At 44.6% G+C, this 20,845-nt stretch overlaps 1 protein-coding gene across 4 annotated transcripts in view; it reads left to right on the top strand.

Moving 5' to 3' along the window:
* Positions 1-20,845, top strand: part of SUFU (SUFU negative regulator of hedgehog signaling) — a 378,216-nt gene that overhangs the window by 209,718 nt on the left and 147,653 nt on the right. For 2 of the 4 annotated variants that reach the window (XM_085606533.1, XM_085606535.1), the window contains exons 8-9: positions 4,049-4,189; positions 5,230-5,341. In XM_085606533.1, coding sequence (XP_085462659.1) covers positions 4,049-4,189; positions 5,230-5,341 — 253 coding nt within the window. The remainder of the gene's footprint in view (positions 1-4,048; positions 4,190-5,229; positions 5,342-20,845) is intronic. The other 2 variants (XM_085606538.1, XM_085606539.1) reach the window with 1 other exon arrangement.

A 20,845-nucleotide genomic window follows, 5' to 3' on the forward strand; every position in this document is an offset into this window, starting at 1 on the left:
CATCAAAATCCAAAGGAGCTCGGCCTTGTGATTTGGCTCCTGAGCTCATAGAATTTGGTTACCCAAATCTCCCACCAGAATGTAAGACCATTCTCAGAGAAGCCCTTAAAACCCCAACCAGCTAAGTTGTAAAGATTTTGTTTTGTACTGCCATGGTAAACACATTGACCCGCTTGATGCAACTGTTCAAGACATTGTCTTCTATCTACTGCATTTGCAGACTTCTGGACTAGCATACACTTCAGTTCACCTGCATTTAGGTGCAGTAGCTGCAAAACTGACAACATTTATTATTATTCAAGATACCAGTTATTAAGGCATTCATGAAAGGCCTGAAAAGAGTCATTCTACCCAGAGTTCCCCCTGCACCGGCTTGGAACCTCAACATTGTACTCACCAGACTTATGGGTTCACCATTCAAACCGTTGCATAATTGCCCTCTCCAATTCCTATCTTGGAAGGTAGCCTTTTTAGTAGCCATCACTTCTCTTAGACAAGTCAGGGAGCTCCAGGCACTTACCTTGATAGGACCTTCCTTTCAGCTGACAGAACTGAACAGTTTTGTAAAACCATGCAACTCTATGGCTCCCCCCCCCCCCCACACACACACATTCTAGATGGATAATTAAATTCATTCAGACAAGTTACGTCAAAGCTAAAAAAAACTTTGCTCACACACCCTAGAGTACACTCTACCCGCAAGATAGGAGGATCTATGGCTTTCCTGGGCAATATACCAATAGCTGAGATTTGTAAAGCAGCCACATGGTCAGCCCCACACATTTTCACTAAACATTGCCGTGTGGATGTACTAGCACACCAATGGGCAAATGTAGGACATAAAGTCCTACGTACCCTTTTCCAAACAACTGCCAACACCCACAGGTTAGCCACTGCTTTCTGGAGGTTGCTACTTTGTACTCTATGTAGACCATGTGTATCTATCTACAGCCACACGTCATTGAATGGATTATGTTCCTTACCCTGTAAGCATCTATTTGTGGCATGCCGTGCTGTAGATTCCCATGCGCCCGTCCTCTTCCCCATACACCTGCGGCCACTATCGTATGCATGGTCATCTCTTTACTAACACTCGCACTCCATTCTCAACTGACTGCGGAAAAACAATCTACCAATTTAGTTGATGCCCAATATCACCAAGAGGAGAAGTCACTTTACATTGTGACCCGAAAGACTTCTTCGAAGAAAAACAACTTACACACACCCAACCCAACACTAGATGCCAGAAGTATGCAGAGCATGTGAATCTACAGCACTGCATACAAAGAACAGATGCTTACAGTGGAAGTAACAATCTTTCTCTCTTTGTCTAATGGTTCTAGATTTGCTGCTAGTTTAGAGGGGAAAATTAGTCTCTTGTCCCAGCCATTTTGTCTTGTTCAGCTTAAGTTGTAGAATGTCATTATAATGTTAAAGCAAGTAGGATGTACTGATTCCAGAGGACAGCTACTCATGCAAAACTGGGTGTTTTGGTGTAATGCCTGATCGCGATAATGAGCACACTGTCTCTTCCCAACCAACAAATGCTGAGAGAAACTTTGCAGGCGATTTCTACACTAGAGTGATGGGGAGCAGCAAATTGTCACTGACAGTAGGCTGTTGCTGAACAGTACCAGCTGTGCCATACAAGACTTGCCAGCCAAACAGTTTTTTGCTAGGTGATTATGCTGAACATATTTATTTTCTTGGCAGGGTATGATAGGGAAGTCCTCCAACCCTCCCAGAAAGCTGCAGGTTCTCTGGTGCCCATGCCACAAGGACAGCTGTATGCAGTTGTTGCATCCAAAAGAAAGAAGGCAATATCAGTCTTGTGATAAACTGGTGTCCTGAAACATTACCTGGACTTCCACACTTGTATGACGCAAAGCCCTCATTCTCACCCCATACTCTTTGGGAAATGGAGTATTAAGGACCTCATCTTTTAAAAAATGTAGGTATTTGTTTTTTATTGAAGAAAAATGCATCTGATACAACAATACCCCTCACATACTCTTTACTTTCGCGCCTTAACGGTTGCATCTAAAACATGGATTACCTACAGAGCTGAAATTGCATCGCTTTGAAGTGAAAATATTCCAGTCTTTGAGAGAGCCTTTATAGCCAGTTGACTTTCATAGGGTTGTCTGAAAAATGTATTAGCCAAGGCGCTATACCAATCCAATATATTATATCTAGGATTCCCATATTTTAATGACGCACCAGGTAGCCCCTCTTTTTATAAGCTTTTTTCCCTCCGCAGATATACACCAGTCCATTTTGACACTGTGAATGCCTTGTTAGCCTTGAAGAAGGGCTCTCCATGCAGGGCCGGACTGGCCATAGCAGGTACCAGGCGTTTTCCTGGTGTGCAGGGCCGGACTGGCCATAGCAGGTACCAGGCGTTTTCCTGGTGGGCCGGTTTTGGAGCGTGTGGCCATTTTTTATACAGGTGGCCAGTTTTGTGCAGCAACCACCCGCACCCATCGCCCCCCACCCCGACACTCCCCCCACCCCCCACCCCCACGACTGGTCCAACTCAATTGCCAGGGACGGTTTGCCTTCCCAGTCCAGCCCTGTCTTCAGGATCAGACTATCTCTATGGTCTAACACCAAAGCAAAGTGTACATAGATTATATGTTTCCTGTGGGCAGTTTTTGGTCACCCCAGTATTTTGGGGGAATCACCAAAGTGCAAGAAGGAAGATTCCCCTTCTTCCTGCTGTCCTTGAAAATCGACTATGGGGATTCTATGCATATATGCTACAGCAATGATTGTGAAAAGTACACTCTAAAGCTCTTTTACCTGGATTAGTTTAAAACATCAGATTGCCACCTCTCTGGAGTACATTTGGGCATGTGTGGGAGTTGGGCTCACTGATGTTCAGAGAGAAAGAGTTGGTAGACTCATCAGTGAGGCATACATTGAAAAATGCTGGTGCTCCTACATATTCATCAGCCACCACAAGCAGTCCGTCTTGCCAAAGCCAGCAAGGTGGCAGGTTCCACACTCCAATGTGAGTGCAATACTGCCAGTGGTTGTTGAGATGTTGATGCCCCTAGAGACAAATTGGAAGGGTGAGCAAGACAAGTTGGAAAAAAATATGATGTTATAACTGTCTGCAGAGTGTGACAACCTACGTCCTTAAACTTTGGGGACTTCCACCAAGAGTCTCTGCTCTTGTGAGTAAGGTAACTGAAGTGTCCGTTCAAAGACACTGTCCAGTTGAGATCTTTAAAGCAGCCTGTAAGCTTGGACTTTGTGAAAGTACTTTATGTGGAAGGAGGGCAGGAGAGAGATTACATACTCTAAGCAGTTACACATGTGCACTAGCGTCTCTTTATGGCAGTTGAGAGGTTTATATTCTTTCCCATGCAGTGAAGGGCACATCAGTTTTGTGAAAAAAGGCCACTTGATGTCTTATTGCACATACATTACTAAGGTGAATAACTGTTTTTGATCACATCCTTGCCAGGGGTGGATGGTTTTATAAAAGAATAATACAGTTATCTCTTACTAACTCAACATAGCTGGCAGTGGAACACTCCAATTATTGAGCATGTCAGTCTCAAAGCAAGGCATGGTTGCAAAATGACTATGTCCAGCTGCTTCACTTCTACTTAGTTTTTTTTGTATTCACTAGCATAGAACAGGGTCTTTAAGAGGGTTAAGGACATGCTATTGCATGACCTAATGGTTTATTTCTCTCAATTCATTCTGACTATTCACTATGTGGAAACACTGTTGCACGCCTAAAGGCCCTTGTGCATGTACTCTTGGAACATCATAATTTATTGTACTTTCAGGCCCAGAAAATCATGCCCTTAATCAGGTAATCTGTAATTTCACAGGCGTCGGGCTCTGCTTGTATTTAAGATAAGCTAAGACTTTCATTTTTAAAAAAACATCAGGAAAGGTATTAACAAAATCTGTGTACATGCTGCTTCAAAAGGAGTCGTTGGGTGTCTATGGGTTTTCCTATAGTCTGATAGGTAGTATTTGCTAGAATTCACTTCTCATATAACCGGTCCCTTTTCTTTCTTCTATACAGGAGTGCATAGTTGCTGTCTGAAATTTAGAGCAGGAAGTCAGAATATTGAGAAAAGGTCAGGCTCTCAGTATACATCAAGAGTTTGCAATCTACTTGCTCCAGGGAATAAATCTTGTTCTTCTGGTGGGATGAAGGAGATCTGTAAGTTCAAGCTATTTGGATATAATCTCTATTTATTTTTGTGTCACCACCCACTGATAAGCGTTGTTTTTGGTGCTTTTGAGTGCCCAAAACAAATTATGATACAGTAGAAAGAAGGCTACATACAAAACGCAATCCTCAAGACCTACGTCTTTAGGATGGATATATATATATATATATATATATATATATATATAAGAAAAGAGTTGTCCCTCGATTGGACCAGCACACAGAGAGGGGTACACGCTGTTTGAAGCAAAGGCAGCTCTCACAAACACCTCCTTAGCTCCTCCACCACTGCCGACGCATTTCGGGTAAAAACCCTTCTTCATGGGCAGCATTACAGCAAATGACGGCCAACAGAACAACAGTTCATCCCCTTCATTTTATTCAAATTATTAATTCAGCACAGGTGAGTACGTGCATTGCATCATGGGACCAGTAGTTCCAAAATATACTTCCCAAGTGGGCTGTGTGCCGTCAACTGCATTAACCAAACGTTGTCATCCCAAGGAAACAGTAGTTCGTGATATCACCCTTGCATATCGTTCCAGCACCCGCTGCTCTGTACTAGCGGCTACAATGAACCGCAACGGACCCGCTATATATATATATATATACCCGCTATATATATATACACACACACACACACACATATATGTATTTTTTTAGACAGAGTAAACAAACTGGTTTGGTTTAACTAGCAATTAAACGCTGGAAGTAAATAATACACCCATAACATCCATTAAGGAGCTTTTATTGAAGTCGAAAATTGTTAAAATGTTGGGTAAAGAGCATTGTTTGGACGTTTTGTAATGGCGTGTTCTACAACTCAGAACACTGAAACAGTTTTTCCTGGTTCTAAATATTTAGATAAATAGTAGTTGCATGTTTGAAAATGTCAGGTAAAAGTTTGGCATTCAAAATTTAGAAGAAAAAAAGTTCAAATCTGGCTGGGTCACTGCTCGGTGTTAAATTAATTGTTTAAATCTTTTGCATTGTGTAAAGAATGTGAATAATTAATTATTTTCATCCCTTAGATACAGAGCAAATAAGAGAGACCCTACGACGAGGCCTTGAGATAAATACCAAACCTGTTCTACCTCCAATAAGTGGCCAAAGACAGAATGGAATGAACCATGATCGAGCACCGTGAGTCTCAATAAGCTCTTCACATGTCAAAGAATGGTCTTAATCCTTAAGTTTATTGGGATGCATGGCATTTGCAGGGTGTTGCTTGCCTTCTCTCTTGAAATTTGATTGATTGCTTGCTTGCTTGTGGAAGGTGTTTGCACAGTTATAATTATTGGAAATAGTGTAAAATGTTAATCAAGTAATATAGGTATAAAAAGAGCTCCATAGTAGTTGAATAGATCACCTGGTACTGGAGTTCATATGGCAGAAACCTTCGTGTATACTTGCAGTCCACAACTTGCTATTTTCACTGTTGCTTTTTGGCCTCACAGCAAAACTTATTCATCTGCACTACTGTGATTTTTTTTTTTTTTCTGATTAAACATTAAAAATAAGTTGAGATGTGGAAAGCATGGACTTCTTTTTAGCAGTGCATTATATTTTTTTAATCTAACGTCCTCATTCAGCCTAATAATTCCATCACAGTTTTTTCTTCAACAGATTGATATTTGTTTCTGGTTTAGGTGCACTCTGACACTGTTTACAAGATGTGGCTCTAAATCAGGCTTTCGTATTTTTAGACTTTAAACCATTAGATAACTAGGATTTCTTCTGGATTTCGGGGCAAACATAAACTCAGTCAGAAAGATCTCGTGTAGCCTCCTTGACTATTCCCTCAGATTTTCATTTCACCCCTTTTCTGATTTTGCCACTCATGTGAAAGTGTTTAGTTTTTGAAATTGGACTGAAAGGGATGTCAGGGCGTTAATACAAAAATAATGAATCGACGAGCCAGCCATTTCACCCGTGACTCAGTTTTCCTGTTCAGTCACTCCTTTTTCCAATGTGGCATCCCAGATGCTTGGAAAGTTGCTTCCATACCTCGCAAACAATTATAGCAAAGTTTTTCATCAACTTCAGTCATTTGTGGAGTCACTCTTTAAAAATATACTTTAAAAAAAAAAAATAATAAGTTCATTAAAATGTTTTATTTATATTGACCAGCCAACAGTGATACAGTATTAGTACATAATCAGTACACTACCAGGAGGCCACCGCTGTGTCAACTTCGGTAAACAGTGCAATGCATAACATGTAACTCTATCCAATATGCAAACCCCCTGAATCCCAGGATGGTCACGGATCCTTCATGCCAGGGGTCTCTATTACTAAGGCAAAGAGTAGGGGAGAGAGGGGCCATCCCTTGGCCTATTGCAAACTCTGTGGACATCACCCCATTGACTCTCACAGATGCCCTTGGTTCGTAGCATAGTATCTTGACCCATTTCTGGAACTTGAGCCAAAGCCATATTTTGTTATGGTGAGTTCCAGGAAGCGCCAGCGCACGGCAGCAAACTTCTTTTCTGGGTCTAATGCTAGAATGGCATGTGGCTCTAAACACCCACTCACCTCATTAATCTAGTTGTGGCCCCTTCTCAGATTGTGTCAAGTCGATCTGCCACTCATAAAGCTTGATTGATCCATGTGGATAAGTGGTGTTATAGTGTTTATTACTCTGGTGGCTAGGATCAACGCAAGTATTCTGATTTTAGTATTCAAAGTGGGCGGTACGCACCACTTTGATCTCTGGGTTTGCCAGCCTTGTGAAGGACAACTATGGTTGCACCCTCCTGTTCGGCCTGTAGGACAATATCAAGGAGTCGGGGGGGGGGGGGGGTGTGTCACAGGACCCACGTATCTCTTGTAAAACGTGGATTGGATCCCGTTGGGCCCCGGGGTTTTATTAGTATGGAGGTGGGCTGTCGCACTGTGGACCTCCATCAGTGTCATCTCTTCCTCTAATGCATTGCAGGCCTCGGTATCTAGCTGTGGTGCGGCAATGGAATTTAGATAAGCAGTTATCTGGGACTTTGAGTGCAGCGGTCTGGCCTTGTAGACTTTCCTATAATAGTGTGCACACGTTTTGGCGATTTCCGGATCGGATTCCACCACTTCCCCACCCTCGAACACGTGGTGCACCCATCGGGTCTCGACCTTTTTCCTGCCTTCTCCCCAGCGTCGTGTAGTTAATGTAGTGTTGCATGTATCGGGCTTTTGCATTACTGTGTGCCAGACTGCGGTACTCTTCCCTAAGGAGTGCTAGTTGCTGTAGTACGGTGGGATCTGGGTCTGAGTCTAGTCCACCCTCCAACTCTTGTATTTGGGACTCTAGAGATTCTAGGGCACCATATTCACCTCACTGCTTCTGTGCCCTATCCCAGAGGACAGCCTTGTATGCCTCCCATAAGGTAATTTAGGAGAATACTTTGCCCTCCTTCTCTGTGAAATAAAGCTCTGTGTCCACTTTGAGGCCATTCGCCACCTCCCTGTCCTTCAGATCCCAGGCATTCAATTTCCTGGAGGTGCCCTGCTTCACCCCCCACTCATACGCACTATCTGGGGAGAGAGGTCCAACAGACCCCTGTTCAAATAAGAAGTTCCCCATACCTCCTGCACCTCCCCCACTGGTGCTAGGATATAATCCAGGCGGGAGAAAATATGGTGGGTTCCCTAGAAATAAGAATAACCCCTGTCATGTGGGTGGGCCTGCTGCCAGAGGTCCGTCAAGCCCATGGCAGTTACGAAGTTGAACAGAGGGGTTGAACGGGGACTCGGCAAGGTAGGCCCCAACCTATTCTGGGTAGGGACATGACATCATTGAAGTCCCCACCTATTAGATGAAGGGAGGAACCTGCTTCCAGGAGAATGTGATATTTCCTCTAGCGTAGGAGCCTGGAGTCTGGGGGGGGGCGCATATACGCTAATCAGCGTTGCATCTTGGCGATCCCATAAACTCCTCACCCTGACGTACCTGCACAGTGGGTCAATCCATAGTTTAATGACCGTGAAGGGGGGGGGGGGGGTCATTGCAGAGTATAATGGCAACTCCCATTGATCCAGACATGTAGCCTGCATGCGCCACCATATGGTATGCCCCGCTGTTTAGAAACTTGCAGTGTGTACCTTTGAGGTGGGTTTCTTGTAAAAATATTACAGAGGGTTGGAGCCTCTGTATATATAGTGTGACTAGCCCCCTCTTAATCTTGTCCCCCAGGCCGTTTACGTTCCATGAATGGGCCCTCCTTTTAATGCTTTAGCGTGCATGTCTCTTCTAGTGTAGTGAGTGGGGGACTGCATGGGCTTTGGGACGATATCGTCAGTGACTTGAATTGTGAGTGTTCCAGATTCAGCATAGGTTATGTAACAAAAACTGTTTTGATATTGTTCTCAATAGTACGCCAAGTACTCATTGACTGATTACCATCAGCTGTGCAATCTCTACTTTTCACCTGAACACCACGACATGAGTTGCTAGCTTTCAGAATGAAGAAAAAACTTTGTCGTAGGGCATGTTAGTGGGCACATCTTGGGTACACTATACATCTTCGGTGAGGAAGGAGGAGCCACCTATGGCACCAACAATGTAATGGATCAAGGACCATCGGAATGTACCCTGGCATAAGGACCACTAAGCCCACAGCACGAGCCCTAAGCTTGAATTTCAGACTGCGATAAACAACTCCTGGAGCCATGAGTACGCTCCTACAAAAGACTGAGACCACTCCTTGTGGCGAGTTAGAGCACCACTCCCAAAATAGTAGGGCAAGTTCACGCTTGCAGGGATAAGACACTACGTTATGTTATGTTAAAACTGGATTTGTAGAGCGCACAGCTACTCAGAAGAGTATCCCGGCGCTGAGACTACAAGGGGCACTGCCCTCTGCAGAGTCCAGTTGACACAGACCCTAACCATCTGAAGGGGCAAGCCTCCCACAAAAGCCAGCCGGACCTAGTCTTGGGTGCCAACACCAAGGACCTCATTGGCAGTCAGAGCCACACAACCCTCGGCCATTCCCATCAGAGGAGGACTCTGAGACCCCTGTCCTTCAACGGCTCCAGTACAAACTGGATGTTAGGTGACGTTGTCTCTTCATTGATCCACTCATAGGAAAGATTTTAGCGAGGGTGCCTCTGCCAACAGGCTCCCTACCATGTAAAAGGAAACTAGCCTTTGAGGAAGAAACTGTTAAAAAGCCTTCCACAAAAGAGCCTCTTATCACAAAACACAGAGACCGTGCAACCGGTTCTATACCACTACCATTCATGCCACCATTGCCTCCCACACCTCAACCTACTACTTCACTCTCCTCCAGGGTCCCCTATTCTACCTCCCCACAGGACAGTTGTTATGGACCATTTGAGCCCTACGACTAGCCAGTAGAAGAGGGCCATTCAGTTGATCCATGGGAGGATTATAACATGGGGATCCAGACTTAGACCAGGTCCTTCCCTTAGACGATGCGTCATACTATGAGGTCATTCAGAATTTTACCTCTTACCATTAGGTAGATATGCATGTTGTTCAGGAAAAAGACTTCATGATTGAGGCACTCTCTAAGACCCCGTTAGAGCAATAGTGGTCACCCACAGTGAAAATATAAGTTCAAACCATCCCCCAGTGATGCCACATACATCAAGGGGCAAGTTCCACCAGACCTTCGCTTGGTACATACTGCCTGCAAATTGCAGACTCTTTAGCGCTCCCATCCAGATATGACCAGGCACAGTAGGAGGAGATAGAGGATCTCCTCAAACCTCTCCCTTAATATTTCTCAAAAGTGGGGAGGAAACTGTATCGGAAGGGAATGGGATTTCCAGTGCTACCCATTGCACTCTTGTGATATTGCCTCCTAAGATGTGACCCATAAGCATCATCATCCACCGCAAAACCTAGCTTTGTATCTCCGGTTTTAAACCAGAGGTACAACATTACATCAACCAGCCATTTGATGCAGATCATCTCTTCAGCCCACAGATTGATGAGAAGTTGGAAAAATTAGAGAAGGATACTGCAAAGTCTATTGGGAATCTGCAAGACACTGGCTATAGGGGGACCTTTCATAAACACCCATCCAGGGACGGATAAAGCCTATTTGCCCTGAACAAAGTCACTCCTTTTAAAGACATTAGTAACCCTACCAACATCAGGCTGTCAGAGGGTATAATAAAGGAGCCTATAGTGGGAATCACAGAGGACGTGTTGGGGGGGGCGCCACCAAGGGTCCTAGCCCACTGAACAGGGACACCCCTCCCACGCCCCCGATCACACGTCACCTGTCGAGGGGAGACTAAGTCGTATGCTCCACCAGTAACAACAGATCACCTCAGCCAAATGGGTCTTAGTCATTATGCAACATGGCTATTGCCTCAAATTCAATGCTTACGCTTACCAATATCTGTCCCCTCGTTCACAAGCTGTTTCTAGAGTTTGGATACCTGTATTGCCACAAGAATGCATGTCTGTCCTTAAGGAAGCTAGAACGTCCTACAACTTGCACTTATTATGCAGGACATTGGAAGAGATCTGTCCATCATTGCGTCACCAAGAAATCTGAGCCCTTAAACAGTACAGTACTGGAGATAGTTACTTACCTTCTCCACCTACAGAAGTCAAGGTTACCTTGTACACTTGTCGGACTTCATCAAACTGCAGTCACTGTGTACATGCAGAACATACAACACATCTCTCTATCAAGAATACCAGTTAAAGCATTTATGGAGGGATTAAAAAGGGTAATAGCCCCAAACAACCCTCCCACACAGCCCTTTTCTGTAACCTCACTACAGTCTTTACCAGACCTATGGGACCACCATTTGAACCTTTGCACTCATGCCCTCTCCACTTATTTTCATGGAAAGTATCTTGCTAGTTGCCATTACCTCCCTTAGGCACATTAGTGAGCCTACAAGCCCTTATCCAAGAACGCTTTAAAGAAGTCCACAAAGATAGGATCATTTTGAGAAACAACCCGAAGTTCCTTTCTAAGTTAGTATCACTTTTCCTTCGTAATTAAACCATTGAACTACGAGTTTTCTTCCCACAGCCGGACTCTGTGTGTAAAAAGGCATTGCACGCTTTAGTTGTTAAAAGGCCCCTTGTATATTACACAGACAGGAAAAACCCATTCTGCAGTTCAGGCCAGCAATTTGTCTAGCTATTTACAAAGTGGTATATCCAGATGTAATGTCAACGCTGTCAATCTGCTCATCTGTTGTCTTGGAATTAACAACACACAGCATGGAAAATCACTCTTTAGAAGCACAATATTCAGTATTTTTCCACTTTTAAAAATAAATGCGGACCGGAAATACCTTGTTTCCTGCCTGTATTTATCTGCAAAAACGGAAAACTGGGAGCATTAGTTATAAGATTTAAAGTGATATCTTTTAGCTCAATACTACTAAAAGTAGCAATGAGCCCCGAAAATAAACTACATTACAACATTACCTCTCTGACCATAGATCATAAGCTTTTTTCAATGGAGTACTGCAAGAATATTCTCCATGACTGCTCACTAACTGAGCTAGAATTATTTAAACTATCTCTAAGAAAGAAATGTATAGTGTTTTCCCTTTTTGCATTAAAGTATAGCCCAGGAATATGGTTAAAAAAACCAGTTGAATTGTCTGTCATTTATTTATCTCATAATGAAAAACATAAAACATGAACATACATTGTTATGTTTACATCAAACACAGTATCCTAGACAAATCGACGCACTAATACAGAAAAAATCATAAATGCCTGTTACAAAACAGATAGAAACATGACATACTTAACTCTATATACAAACAACAAAAACATGATGAGGGACATACTATGCAATGAATGTACCCAAGTGGCTTGCTGTGCCACTTGAATGTTAAATCATAAGTGTCCAAATTTTAATGTAAGTGGAACCTATTTATTGATGATCTTGGGTGCGTTCTACCACATGGTCCTAAGTGAGGTCAGAGTCCATTTGTGTGAATTCTTATCACAGCCATATAGGTTTGTTTGTTCAATCTTATTATGTGGTGACTTTCAACTTGGTAACTCTTGGCCTCACACAATACGTGCCAACGCGTTTCGACCTGTGTGCTGGGACCAATGGCAGTGTTTCAAGAGAAGGTCTTCCTCAGGGCTGGGGCTTTTGAAGGACACCGAAATTATACAATGTGGTGCATACATCTGTTAGTCAGTCATTCCTAAATTAAACTGATGTTTTGGCATATAATTGAATGTAGTATGTCTCAACAGCCTCCTCCTTATGGCTCTTTAAAATGTCAGATTCTCCCATTTGTCCTCAATAATAAAGGAGAAAAGAAAGACTGAGGCCTTACAAGGGAAGCCTCCCACCATTCCTGATCCCTTCCACGGCTAAAGTTTTGTCTAAGAAGTGAACCCATAACATACGATCAGGATCTTTAAGGTACATGTACAGTATGCGTAAACCAATTTAGGAACATCAGTTTAATTTAGGAATGACTAACAGATGTATGCACCACATTGTATAATTTCAGTGTCCTTCACAAGCCCCAGCCCTGATGAAGACCTACTCTTGAAACGCTGCCATTGGTCCCAGCACGAAGGTCGAAACACGTTGGCACGTATTGTGTGAGGCCAAGAGTTACCACGTTGAAAGTCACCACATAATAAGCTTGAATAAACGAGCTTAACTCATATGGCTGTGATAAGAATTCTCACAAATGGATTCTGACCTCACTTAGGACCATGTAGTAGAACGCACCAGAGAACATCAATAATAGGTTCCACTTACTTTAAAATTTGGACACTTATGATTTAACATTCAAGTGGCACAGCATGCCACTTAGGTACATTCATTGCATAATATGTCCCTCCTCATTTTTTTGTTGTTTGTAATGTTTCTATCTGCTTTGTTTCAGGCATTTATGATTTTTTTCTGTATTGGTGAATCTATTTGTCTATGATACTGTGTTTGATGTAAACATAACAATGTATGTTCATGTTTTATGTTTTTCATTATGAGATAAATGAATGATAGACAATTCAACTGGTTTTTTAACCATATTCGTGGGCTATACTTTAATGCAAAAAGGGAAAACACTATACATTTCTTTCTTAGAGATACTTTAATTAATTCCAGCTCATTTAGTGAGTAGTCATGGAGAATATTCTTGCAGTACTCCATTGAAAAATGCTTATGATCTATGGTCAGAGAGGTAACCCCATGTTGTAATGTATTGATGATTCCAACCTCTCGTGCCCTTAATTGAATCACTCCCCTTCACGAGACCACTGAAAATAAACTAGGCTGCTTATGTAAAGTTTCAGATTTACTACATGAACAAATGAAAGACACATTAATGGTCACATGCTAAAAGAATCCTATAATCAAATAGCATAACAAATAAAATACATCGTAATCTACATGTTTTCTTTGCATGCTCTCTGGCTCACAAAATAATACTGGCCCAACAAGCCAAACAAAAACCATCTTTCTTGTGCACTCATGTGCAACAATGGAAAATTGACCTTGCAGTGAGTCATACAAACTACTATTTGGAGGACATGATAATTGGCTCCTAGGGAAAAAAGAAATTACATTTTTCTGACAATAATAATGGTTGACTGTCATTCACTTTGACCTTCGTGTGTAGCACAATCTTATTAGAAGTAGCAAGTAAAGCCAAAAGAACAAACTAGACTGCATATGTAAAGTTTCAGATTTAGTACATGAACATCTGAAAGCCCCATTTATGGTCACATGATGATGGATACCTATAAACAAATACATAACAAATAGAAGCCATCTTAATTTACGTACGTTTTCTTTGCATGCACTCTGGCTCAGAAAGTTAAACTGTGCCCAACAAGCCAAACACAAGCCATCTTTCTTATGTACTCCTGTGCAACACAATGGAAAAGTGACCTAGCATTGAGCTATACAAACTACTATACAAAGGACCTGATAATTGAGCATTCGGGGGGAAAAAATAACCTCCATTTTTATAACAAAATTGATTGGCTTTCATTCACTTTGGGCTTCATATGTAGCGCCATTCTACTAAAAGTAGCACGGAAGCCTAAATAATAAACTCGACTGCATATTTAAAGCTCCAGAAATACTGCAGGAAGTACTAAAAGACCTTTATGGTCACATTATTATGTAAACCAATTAACAAAATACATAACAAATACAATAGATGGAAAATAAAGAAAATTCATTAAATCTAATTGCCATTCTGTAGTTATAATTAGTATTCCCAAAGATTGGAATTCCTCAGATATTAGCTCCCTAATAAATTTCCACTCATTTAACGAATCACCACTAAACTTTCCAGTCCTTGAAAGCATTTTTCACAATTTGAGAGGAAGTATATTTTTGTGGTGAGTGATTAAGCGGGGCTGTGCTAAAGGGGAGGTCCCAAAAGGCGTTTTTTCACCAATGCATTTTCCATAGACTATTGTATTTGTTGTAGCACGAAAACAGTTGAATGGGTTTACATGAAATTTGGCAGGATCATACATTATGGTGCAGATTTGATGCTTTTTGGGTACTGCAGGTAAATAGGTACGTATTTCCTTACTTATAAGACATTTAAAATTAGGGATATCTGTCACCGCTGTACTTTTGCGGAATTTCGCAATCATTTATAGAATTACTGTGGTACATGTCTTTAAATTTATTCAAAACATATATGTAAAAAAATATAAATACATTTTCCGTTCTTTTGCCCCTTAAATAAAGTGGTAATAGGTAGGGACCCACTGCTTAACTATAACTAAGGCCCTAACACTGAACACAGCCAAAGTGCAGTAAAAAGAATATGGCTGCCTTTTCATTCTCTAAAAACAGCCATTACCCAATTATATTCCAGCTTGTCATCGCCATGTACAACGGTATGCTGCTAACTTATCACGGTACCATGGGCCAAAATAAAATTTAGGCATAAATGTATTGGGGATTGCGTTACCTATGGTGTCTCATGAACAATTCAGTGCTTAAGTCAGATTTACAAAGGAGCACAAGGCCACCGTGCGTGGCCCTACGTTGATTGGTAAATCTGGAGAAATGCAAGGCAGCGCAATTCACTGTTTTGGGTTACTCTGCTCATCATAATCTACAATGTTGCAAAATTTCACATATATCTGTATGCAATGCCACTGTATGCTATTCCACTCTACGCCTCTCCACTGTAGAAGACTCCACTCTAAGCCACTCCACTCTGTGCTCTTACACTGCACGCAACGCCACTGTATGCCACTCCACTGGAAGCTACTCCACTGTATGCTATTCCATTCTACGCCATTCTATTCTACACCATTCAACTGCATGCCACTGTATGCCACTCCACTCTACAACACTCTAGTATATGCTACTCTACCCCACGTGTATGGTACTCTACGGTACTTCATTCTACACTATTTAATTGGACCCCACTGCATATTGGTACACATTACCCCACGTCACTGTACGCCATTCCAGTCTACATCACTCCATAATGCACCACTCCACTGTACAACAATCCACTATTACACTCTGCGCCACTCCACTCTACAGCAGTCTGCTCTATGCCACTCCACTCTATTACACTGTATACAACTCCACGCCAGTCCACTCTACGCTGTTACACTGAATGCAACTCCACTCACACCTCTTCAGTGTACACCACTCCACTGTATGCCACTCCGCTATACGCTACTCCAGTATATGCTATTCCCCATCTCTCCATTCCACTTTTTGCCTCTCCATTTATGCCATTTCAATGTATGCTACTCCACTGTACGCTGCCTCAATGTATGGCACTCTGTCCCACTCCATTCTACGCTATTCCATTGAATGCCACTGAACTGTACACCACTCCACTGTATACTATCACTCTCTACCCCATTCTAGTGTACATCACTCCAGTCTACACCACTTCACTGTACGTTACTTAACTATACGCTATTCCAGTCTGCGCCACTCTACTGTGCACCATTCCACTCTGTTACACTGTGTGTCACTCCACTATACACTGCTCCCCTCAAGTGTACACCACTCCACTCAATTCTACACTGGTCCATTGGGTACCACTACACTCTACACAGCTTCACTATATGCTATTTCACTCTACCGTACCTCACTCAACTCTGCACTATTCTATTCTACACTGTTCCACTCTGTACACCACTGTATGCCACTCCACTGTACGCCACTCTGTGCTAATTCATTGTACGCCACTCCATTCTACGCTATTACACAACTTCAATCTTTGCCCATCTACTGTATGGTATTACACTCTACCCCACCCCAGTGCACTGTACACCACTCCACTGTGAAGGAAGTGGCCTGTTTAACTTGCGAATACCTCTCAGCTTTCATACCAAATGAAGAGTCGGTCCGACAGTAGAGAATACAAACCAAGTATATGTTTATTCAGATACACTCGAGTGGAGCCCCTTCTGCCCAGTATCTTAGGGGTGCTACAGAGAGGACTGATTTCAGCAAACATCGAGATACATTATGTACATTTCAGAACCAAGGAAGACCCGCCCATAATGTAATGTTCGAGGCATATGAGCTGCAGATTGTACACTTAGCATAGATCGCCATCTGGTGTTGGGCCCGGATGTTTGCAGTTTGTTTTTGTTCTTTGGACAGTCTTTGGAAGTCACGAGTTCGGTGACTCCTCCTTCGGTCCGTACTGCGCATGGGCTTCGGCTCCATCCTCAGATTGGTTTTTTCCGCCATCGGGCTCGGATGTGATACTTCGTGCTCCGGCTTCGAACTTCTACGGTTCCAGCCTCGACAGAAAATCCTCGTTCTTCGAGTTTCTTAATCATATCTTCATCTCTCGAAGCGGCACTTTTTTCCATTCCGTACATCGGCACCGGCCTTCGGGCCCTCCTCGACTCTGGTCCCGGCCGATGGAAAGGACTCCGTTCAAAAAGTGCCCAAAATGTGGGTCTAAATTTCCCCACACCGACCTCCATCAGGTGTGTAACCTTTGCCTCTCTCCAGAACACGAGGCCAGAGACTGCCCCGCCTGTAAGTCTTTTCGATCAAAAAAGACCATCCGGGATCGAAGAGCTCGACGCACCATGGCGCACTCATCGACCGCAGCTCCACCGGACATCTTCGGAGACGACGCCGAAGCTTCGGGGCAACTACACACCGATCAGGAGGACGTCGTCGTCAGCGCTTCCGAGGCCGACGACTCCGACGTGGACATCACACCGGCGCAGCGGGTCGTGAGTACTGTACCCCCTCCCACCCCCGCGCCCAAAACCAAAGAGACTCAGGTTACACCCTCGCCTGCAGGCCTGGGTAAAACCAAGCACACAGCTTATATCACCCCACCTTCGGGCCCGGTGTCGAAGCCTCAAAAGTCTCACGGCAGCTCGGGCTCGAGCCAGCCGACGCCTGGTGCCGAAAAACACCATCCGGCACCGAAGAAAGTGATACCCAGCTCAACTCCGAAGCCACCGGTGCCGAAGCCTGGACTCTCGGTGCCGACCAAACACAAATCTGTCGGCACCGACGCTCCGGCGCCGAAAACTCCTTCGACGCCCAAAAAACCGGAGGTTCCAAAAAAGCATGGCGCACAGAAACCATCGAAGCCCTCTGCTCCGAAACCATCGGCGCCAGCGGACGATTCGGCGCCACTGGATCTGTTTACACCAGACCCTTTGCAAAAGACTCTATTTAAAGATCCAAAGACTGGGCTATTGACTTTAGTCATCAAAAAAAGACGTCTTGACACTCCGGCTCCTCCTCCACCACCCAAGTGGAAGGACTCTGCTACTTCTCCTCTCAGAGTGCCTTCCCCACTACCTCCTCCTCCGCCTCCTCCACCTCCTCCACCCCCTCCCCCTCCCAGGTCTCCGCCACCCTTACCTCATCACTCCCCGACCCCGTCCCCAGATCCGGATTACGGGGATCCAGATTATGACCCGGCGGACGCCCCAATGGACCCCACTCCACCGGGGACCCCAGACCCATGGGAAGACTACCAAAACCCTGACATACCGGATGTGCCTCAGGACGACCTATACCCATCAAGGCCGTCTCCTCCAGAGGACTCCTTAGGGTTTCACCACTTAGTGCAGAGAGCAGCACACTACCATGGGGTGGAAATGCATAGTGAACCAGTGGAAGACGACTTCCTACTGGATACATTTGACATTCAGGACAAGTCCACATCTATCTTGCCCATGCTTAAAGGTGTCACCAAGCATGCTGCAGAGGTGTTCAAAGACCCTGTCAGGGCCAGGGTATTGAACCCTAGAATAGAAAAAAAGTACAAGGCGGCACCCACAGACCCTGCATACATTAAGGGCCCTGCTCCCTTAGATTCCCTAGTTGTGTCCACAGCTAGAAAGCGGGCTAACTCCCAGTCCTCAGGAGAAGCCCCACCGCCAGATAAAGAATCCAAACTTCTAGACGCGTCTGGCAAACGCACCGCCTCCCAAGCTGCAAACATGTGGCGCATTGCAAATACACAAGCGCTACTTGCGCGCTATGACAGAGCACACTACGACGAGCTTGAGGCTCTTATGCAGCACCTCCCCGAAAAACACAAACGCAAAGCTCATGAACTAATACAGGAGGGCAAACTAATTACTAACCCCTCCATTAAGTGTGCCCTCGATGCAGCTGACACCGCTTCTAGAGCCATAAATACTAGTGTCCTGCTTCGTCGTCATGCCTGGCTCAGGATCTCAGGGTTCAAGCCTGAAGTCCAGGCGTCCATACTAAATCACCCCTTTGACCAACAAACTCTCTTTGGGCCAAAGGTGGACGAAGCGTTAGAGAAGATGAAAAAGGACACAGACACAGCAAAGTCTATGGGGGCACTACAATCACAGGCCCCTAAACGCTCCTTTCGACGCTCATCCTTTCGTAGCACAGGCAGAGGCTACTCCACCGATAGCGCCTCTACCTCCTACAAGTCCCCTCCTCAAAATACCTTTTCAAAGGGCTACCAAAGGGGTGGTTACAGAGGCAACAACAATAAGGGCAGGGGCAAAACTAACACCACCCGTTCTGCCACCCCGCCCGCACAATGACTCCCCTTCCCTCCCCCCAGACCATCCCACTCCGGTCGGGGGCAGACTGCAAAACTTTATCCACGCATGGGAGTCCATAACATCGGACAAATGGGTGACCCAAATTATTCAGTCAGGGTACTGTCTCGAGCTAACATCTACCCCACCCAATATCCCACCAAGGCACCGTCCAATGTCTCAAGAACATTCCACACTACTCAAACAGGAGGTGCTCTCCCTCCTCCAAAAACACGCTATAGAGCAGGTCCCCGTCAATCAGCAAAATCTAGGGGTCTACTCTGTATTTCTTAATACCAAAGAAAGACGGGACCCTGAGGCCCATTCTAGACCTCCGGCCTCTAAATGCCTACATACATTCAGACCACTTTCACATGGTCACCCTACAACAAGTCCTCCCGCTCCTCTGTCAGGGAGACTTTCTCACTACTTTGGATCTGAAAGACGCATACTTTCACATTCCAATACAGCCTTCTCACAGGAAGTACCTCAGGTTCGTGGTGGACGGTCAGCATTACCAATTCACGGTTCTCCCCTTCGGGGTCACCACCGCACCACGGGTGTTTACCAAATGCCTAGCGGTAGTAGCAGCACACCTCAGACGTCAACAGATTCACGTCTTCCCCTACTTAGACGACTGGCAGATAAAAGCCGCGTCCTAGCACCAATGTGTGCAACATACAAACAGCACCATCCAACTGCTCCACCAGTTAGGCTTCACGGTGAACTACCAAAAGTCCCACCTCATACCATCTCACACAAAGCAATATCTCGGGGCCACTATAGACACCTCCAAAGGTATTGCCTATCCAAACTCAGCCAGAATCGCAAGCATACAAGCCTTGCGCAAAACATTCCTTCCTCAACACTCTCTTCCAGCAAGAGTGTTTATGAAGCTCATAGGAATGATGGCGTCTTGCATTTTCATAGTGCCCCATGCAAGACTTCACATGCGTCCACTTCAAGAGTGCCTAGCACAACAGTGGAACCAGGCCCAGGGTCAGCTGACGGATCTGGTGTTGGTGGACGGCCGCACCCATCACTCTCTGCAGTGGTGGAACACCACAAACCTTTCCAAAGGGCGGCCGTTCCTGGACCCGGTTCCTCAGGTGATTCTAACAGCGGACGCATAGCTCTCCGGCTGGGGAGCGCACCTCTTACACCTCACAATGCAAGGTCTATGGACGCCACAGCAAAAGTCGCTCCACATCAACCATCTGGAGCTCTTGGCGATCTTTCTAGCCCTAAAATCTTTTCAAAAACAGATTTCGGGCAAAGCAGTCCTCATTCGCACAGACCACATGACTGCAATGTATTATATCCAAAAACAGGGGGGGACACACTCTCCCCAGCTCTCCCGCTTAGCCCAGAGCATATGGAGATGGGCAATTCCCCAAAACATCTTTCTCCTGGCACAGCACGTTCCAGGCGTACAAAACACCATGGCAGATCTGCTCAGCACACAAGCACAACAACTACACGAATGGGAACTGCATCCACAAGTTCTTCACCCATTCTTCCAAAAGTGGGGGCATCCTCAGATAGACCTCTTCGCCACCCACGAAAACAAAAAATGCCCAAGCTTCGCCGCCAGATACCCACACCCATTGTCCAAGGGCAATGCGATATGGATGAACTGGTCAGGCAGATTTGCATACGCCTTTCCA

This window comes from Triturus cristatus, chromosome 1_2, assembly GCF_964204655.1.
Source record: "Triturus cristatus chromosome 1_2, aTriCri1.1, whole genome shotgun sequence".
Lineage (NCBI taxonomy): Eukaryota > Metazoa > Chordata > Amphibia > Caudata > Salamandridae > Triturus > Triturus cristatus.